Source organism: Penaeus chinensis, chromosome 8, assembly GCF_019202785.1.
Source record: "Penaeus chinensis breed Huanghai No. 1 chromosome 8, ASM1920278v2, whole genome shotgun sequence".
NCBI lineage: Eukaryota > Metazoa > Arthropoda > Malacostraca > Decapoda > Penaeidae > Penaeus > Penaeus chinensis.
In genome coordinates, this window is record NC_061826.1 from 34,364,452 (window position 1) to 34,371,951 (window position 7,500).

A 7,500-nucleotide genomic window follows, 5' to 3' on the forward strand; every position below is an offset into this window, starting at 1 on the left:
ATTGTTTTATAATTTAAGGAGCACAGCAATTAGAATAGGAAAGTGGTGAAGAGACTTGTAGGCAGTAATAAAAGAGTTCATTATATCACTACTTAGATGAGAAGTAAGAGAAATTCATGGAAAAAAGGGCTGAAATATGAACTGTGCGTCAGACTAATCAGAGAACTGAGAAAATATTTATCGAATTAATGATTTGGATGAACACAAAACGAGTCTTTTCATTATGCTTTGCCGTCTTGAGGTCACGTGTGTTGTCATCTGAGCATTGTGATAAGAGCATTGTTATTGGTTTATGATCTTCCTGTTTTCATCTCTTTCTTTCCTTTTTTCTCTTTCCTTCTTGGTTGCTCAATCTTGGTTGTCTGAGAAAATGCAATATCCCACAAATTTTGACACTTCCCTGTTTTATTTGATTAATTATGTAAGCTTTTCATATTAATTTTAGTAGTATTGACAGTGTGTATGGTATGCCAAGGATCTCTCTTTTTTTTTTTTTTTTTACATATATGTGTGTGTATATTAAGTAAGTGTCTATACATGTGATTCCCTGTTAATGTGTCTTTACGGTAGTGTCTTCACACCTGAAAATTGAAATATTTTCTCTTAACCTCTTGAAGGATGATTCCCCTCATGCTGTTTCTCTTTCCTCCTAAATGAAACCTGCATCTCTCTACCATCTCCCTAAAGGAAACCTTCATCTCCATCGGACTCGGAAACCCCCAAAAGAGTGGACCCAGTGGCCCTCGCCAGGTAGCTTCCGGAAGCCTGTCAGAAGGAATGGCCTGACTCTTAGAAGGATATTATCATGAGATACTTAATACCATAATAAGAACCCCTTATAGAGGGAGTGTATATTGATTTATTCACATTAGACTTTTGCTTTCTGGGGCTTGGTGACTGGTCACTTGATGACGTTCATGCAATGATTGATAGAGTCGTAAAAGGACATGTGTTTGACTAGCCTTGGAATTTTCTTTCCTTAGAGGCCAAAATATTTTTTGCAATGCTTTATATATGCTTTGTTAGTAGAAACTGTAGTGTGTTACTAAGAAGCATATATTCTAAATGGGAGCCTCAATCAAGCCTCAGGTTTTTAAAATGTATAGAGTTTGCCTCACCTTATGTGAAATAGATTTCTGTAACAATTGGTAATAACCCTTTAAAAATTTGGTAACTGATAGCATAATTAGAAGATTGGTATTTGTAATGTACCATCAGATAGATACAATATAGATATATATATATATATATATATATATATATATATATATACATGTATATATATGTATATATATATGTATATATACATATACATATGCATTTACATATACAAATATATTTATATATATACATATACATATGCATATACATATACCTATATATGTATATATATACATAAATACAAATAAATACATATTTAGTTGTATATATACATATATATGTATATATATATAAATATGTATATATATATATATATATATGTATGTACATATATATATATGTATATACATATATACATGTATATATATACATATATATATATACATATACATATATGTGTGTGTGTGTTGTGTATATACATATTATAGATTATACATATATAATGTGTATAAACACATATACATGTATTTGTGTATATACACATTATATATGTATAATCTATAATATATATATACACAATACACACACACATATATGTATATGTATATGTATATATATATATATATATATGTATATGTATATATATACATGTATATATGTATATATATTTATATATATATAATATATTGTATGTATATATATATTGTATATATATTTCATATATACACATATACATATATATTTTTATTTATATATATATATATATGTGTGTATATATATATATATATATATATATATATATATATATATATATGTATTATATGAAACACACACACACACACACACACACACACACACACACACACACACACACACACACACACACACACACACACACACACACACACACATATATGTACGTATGTATATATGTGTATATATATATTTATATATATGACATACATGTATATGATATACATGTATATGATATAAATGTGCATGATATGCATATATATATATACATATTATATATGAATATATATATAAATATATATATGTATACATATATATAAGTATATACATATATATATATTATATATCATATATATATATATATATATATATATATATATATATGTATTATATGAAACACACACACACACACCCACACACCCACCCACACACACACACACACACACACACACACACACACACACACACACACACACACACACACACACACACACACACACACACACACACACACACACAACCACACTCGCACACACACACATGCACACACACGCACGCACACGCACACACACACACACACGCACACACACACACGCACACACACACACGCACACACACACACACACACACACACACACACACACACACACACACACACACACACACACACACACACACACACACACACACACACACACACACACACACACTCACTCACATACACACTCACACACACTCACACATATATATATATATTTATATATATGTATTGTACTACATTCTAATTTTATTGTATTGGTATCGCCACCAGAAATCTTACTCTAGTAATTTGAGGTAACTCTCCTAAAAGAAAATAAATGCTGGCCATATTCTGTGTGATGACAGGCCTCCCAATGCACGGTATTGGAATGAACTCTGATTTATTTTCTAGGAAGGTAGCCACTCTGACCATTTTCTACACTAGAGCAGCAAGGATCAGCATCTGTTTGGCGTGATCCAAGATGGTATATTCATTGTAATTTACAAGATGCTTGAATTAACGTGAGGTTCTCTTTTCTCAGGTCACAGAACCCTGTTAGAAATGTGAATTTTTTTCCCGTGATTCAAGCATCCTCTGTTTGAGTTACATGTGATACATACATGTATGCTTGGTGATGTCATTTTTATTTATATTTTTTTAATTGATTGATTTATTTATTTGTTTATTTTTTTACCTTTAGATGTTACTAGTTGAGTATTCATGACCTAGACGCTTGTTGTTGCATTATCCATTTGATGGTACATTTTCAGTCTTATACTCGTATGCATAATGAATGGCAAATCAGAGCATTTTCAGAATTTTATTTAGTATCGCATTCTCAGGACATTTGTAGGAAAACGGCCTCCAGTATGTAGTTCTTTTATTTAAGTGAATTTCATCAAGAATTAGACTTTAATGACTAGTATTAAGAGAGCAAAGTTTCAGTCTGATACTAATCTTACTGTTTCTAAATCTTTGAAATCTTACTATTTCTGCTGCCTGGACTCCTAAATATAAAAGTTCCTCAGTTGTATTTAAATTTATCTGTATGTTTCCATAGTGATTTTTTTTCAGTCGTAATGTAAATCATGATCTTAAATTCAAAAGTTACTTTAATAAGATTACTATGTTAAAAAGAAGTCACAGAAAGCTTTGAAATTAAATACTCATTTACTTCTTAATATCTTTGTCAGTAAATTAGGCAATCTTCATTTGTGTTCATATATCATAAACTGTTTAGACCGACATTATACAAACATTGGCTTATTCATGTAGGTATGACAGTATACATTATAAAAGATTATATGTAATCAGCCACCATTCTTATTCATTCTTTCTGTTTTACTGAAACATAAAAGGGGTTTATACAAATACTAACATTTGGAAATATTCTTCATAAAGAAATATAAGATGTATTTAGATAGCTGTAAAGCAGAAACAAAAAGAAAATCAGATAAAGTTTACTTAAAGATCATGAAAACCTTTGCTCCTTTATCACTATTGAATTATAATTTTCATTTTTATATCAGTCTGTAAAATTATAATTATAATGATAATGGTAATAATAATAATGATGATAATTATAATGGTAATAATAATAATGATGATAATAATACTGCTACAACCACTACTACTACTACTACTACTACTACTACTACTACTACTACTACTACTACTACTACTACTACTACTACTACTTCTACTAAATATAATATGAATAATGATAATGATTATGATAATGGTAATAATAATAATAATAATGATACTACTACTACTACTACTACTACTACTGTTATTGTTATTGCTACTACTACTATATTATAACAAAAAAACAATGATGATCATGAAATATGCAATGACTGTATTATCATCAGTTTTAACAGCATTATTAATAATGACCTTAACATTATTGGTTTTCCCTCTAATAGATTTGATGATCATTGACCTTATTATTGCCCAAGCAGCTGTCAGATAGGAGTGATGAAGGAACAAATGTCTTGTTTGAATAAAGAACTTCTCATATCTAAAGCATATTTAGACCCAGCCCAAAATTTTTCTTACTGTGGCTGATTATGTACTATTCCTTAAATAATGAGAGATAAATTTACTGGATATTTTCCTGCTTGAAAACCAAAACCCCAAAACACACAAAACAGTTAAAAATTCTAACAAAAGAAATATGAACGATCTGAACAAGATTTTCCTCTTGTAGGATATAAGTCTAAACTCTCTATGGTATATATGAATATCATAAAATTTTTGAAGGAAAAACATTTATTTGTCCCTTCACCTGGCAGGAATGGATGTGCGACCTCAGAGGATCTCTTCTGGAAGCTTGATGCTTTACAATCTTTTATCCGAGATCTTCACTGGCCCGACCATGACTTTGCCAAACACCTGGAGCAGAGATTAAAAGTAAGATACATCAGGAGGGACAAAGGTGTGAGGATACTCTGTGAGATTTATTTCTCTTTCTCTCTCTCTCTCTCTCTCTCTCTCTCTCTCTCTCTCTCTCTCTCTCTCTCTCTCTCTCTCTCTCTCTCTCTCTCTCTCTCTCTCTCTCTCTTGCTTCTTTGTTTTTGTTCTTTTTCTTCTTTCCAGGGAAGAATGTGACATATGTAACAATTTGTTTCATTGTTGTTATGGTAAGTGGTAAGTAAGGGTGCACAGGTAATTGATATACAAGTGGACAAAAAAAGTTTTATCCTTGTTATTGGAAAAGTTGGCAAAGTTTAAAATTCTGTTTTGAATATTAGAGAGGATAACTCTAATATATTATCCAGATATCAATAAAAAAAATTCCATCCATGAATACCAGTTGATGGCTTCTGAAAACACCAACTTTCTGCCTACTGAAAGAAAAGAAAACATTTATGTTTATTATGATACACTTAGTAACTAACTCTTCCTTCCTTCCGTTTCCCTTCTAAACAGCTGATGGCTTGTGACATGATTGAATCTTGTATAACCCGAACGGACCAGGCGTTCCAACAGTGGCTAAAGAAGGGGACTGGCTTCGTGTCCACAGACTATGTTCTCCCATCCGAAATGTGTGCAATGGTGAATGTCATCTTGGATGCTAAGAACCAGTCCTTTAAGCTGTGTGCAGTTGATGGCGTTGATGTGGTGAGTTTTGTGAATCTTTTGGCTTTTGTTATTTTACAACAAAAATTTTCTATATTCCAATGGTAAGTTGGATTTAGGTCATGGATGTCCTGTCATCAAAAAATTGGGCCAAAGGATGGATGACAGAAACATCTTGTCTTGGATAAAAAAAGGGGTGGGGGCAAATGACAGGAATATCTTATCATGAGAAATTGTTGTCGAATGGAGGGTGAAGAGAATATTCCATCTTGAAAGCTCAGAGTCAGTGGGCTTCATTCACCCCATATTGCCCAAACTTTGGTACACGAGCATGCCATGAGATTCCTGGATCCAAAGGGCTAACTGGATATTATATCCATTTCTGTAAAGTCAGTTATTTGTGATGCTTACTATTTGTATAAAGAGAGAAGCCACTTCCACCCTCAATAAGCTTTCCTCAATAATGGTGGGAGCCTACATCCTGATGCAAAGAGTAATTATTTTATGATCCTACCCAGATGACCTGTCTAAGGTTAAACCTTGTGTGGTTTCTTGGGGGTGAAAGCCACCTTTGGCACCCTGCCTGGCCTTGCCACAAATATGAGGCAAGAGGGGTTTCCCCAATAACCCATCCTGGGCGTAAGCATCCACCACCTCTGAGGTCCTATATCTTAGCTAGTTTTCCATAAAGGAGAGGATTTGACTCTCCCCAGCATCTTTTGATTGGTCTGCTGCTGGTAGGCCTCTTGGTAAGGCAAACTGGCAAGGACTACATTCCTGTGCTATTCACTGACCAAAATACTTGGATGAATAACATAATGCATAATGCTTGGGGAGGCTTTTACAAAGCTGTTTCTTTTACTTACTAGGCTAGTTAGGAGTGGTAGATGAAAGCAAAATGTCATGGAAGCATATGTCTAACTCTGCTATCTCTGCTAATTGGTTATGTACCTATATATAATAACAAGAATATATAAAAATGGAATACAAAAATTAACGGGAATTAAACTGGTTGGACAGATGATTTGTCCATATATTATATATGCATTCCCCCATAATCACTAATAAAATGAGAAGCATCCTTAGTAGTAATACAAATTACAGTTAAACAACAAAACATCTAAATAGATGCTTAGTTTATTGACACCATGAATAATGTCAATTGACAAGTTCCATCCTTTGCTGGTCAGGAATCTGTGTGTACATGTCTAGAAATTATACTTCTTGTTAGGTGGTGAAAGTGGGAACATTAACTAATGCCCAACTGTTGCTGATAAGGTAACCTGTTACAATTGGCTATGTTATTATCCATGTAATTTCAAAACACCTAATGAACTAAATATTGTGCACAGTAGCAAACTTAGGTATGTGTAAACAGAGAGTTCTTAAGTTTAGAGGTATGTTTGGTAGCAGAATACATGATAGCAAAGGGTTCAGTATATCTTTTTATAGTGATTTTTAACATGTACTTCCTTTTCCTTTATTTTTGATATTTCCAGTTTCTCTTTATTTTTGTTTCAGCTTATTTCAAGCTCCATTTCTGAAACCATCCATTTTCTAATTCTAATCTATTCCCCAGCACCAATACCACACCAAAATTGACGACCTTATAGAGAGAACAAGCAGCTCCATGACTCAGGGAATGGTAGCCAAGCTACTCTCTGTGCTGGAGTCGGTCATCTCTAAGCTCGGTAGATATGACGAGGGAAGCTTCATTGGCTCCATCCTGTCATTTACTGTAAGTTTGACGAATGGGGTTTCCATAGCTTACTAGGGTGTGTGTCCTGTATTCTGTGAAGTGGTTTGTTTGTGGATGGTTAAGGACTGTGAGTGTGGAAGGTGTCCAGGGGTGTTTGTGTTTACATGTTTTAACATAATGCTACATTTATGCAAACACATTTGATAGAATCCATGAAAATTATTTGTGTATGTGAACACACACACAGTCACACACACACACACACACACACATGCACACTCATATGTATATTATATGTATATGTGTGTGTGTATATATATATATATATATATATATATATATA

The 7,500-nt window shown here is 32.8% G+C and overlaps 1 protein-coding gene across 12 annotated transcripts in view; it reads left to right on the forward strand.

The window, feature by feature from the left end:
* Positions 1-7,500, forward strand: part of LOC125028317 (calcium-dependent secretion activator-like) — a 127,270-nt gene that overhangs the window by 93,718 nt on the left and 26,052 nt on the right. For all 12 annotated transcript variants that reach the window (XM_047617779.1, XM_047617781.1, XM_047617788.1 and 9 more), the window contains 3 exons: positions 4,672-4,789; positions 5,309-5,500; positions 7,038-7,196. In XM_047617779.1, coding sequence (XP_047473735.1) covers positions 4,672-4,789; positions 5,309-5,500; positions 7,038-7,196 — 469 coding nt within the window. The remainder of the gene's footprint in view (positions 1-4,671; positions 4,790-5,308; positions 5,501-7,037; positions 7,197-7,500) is intronic.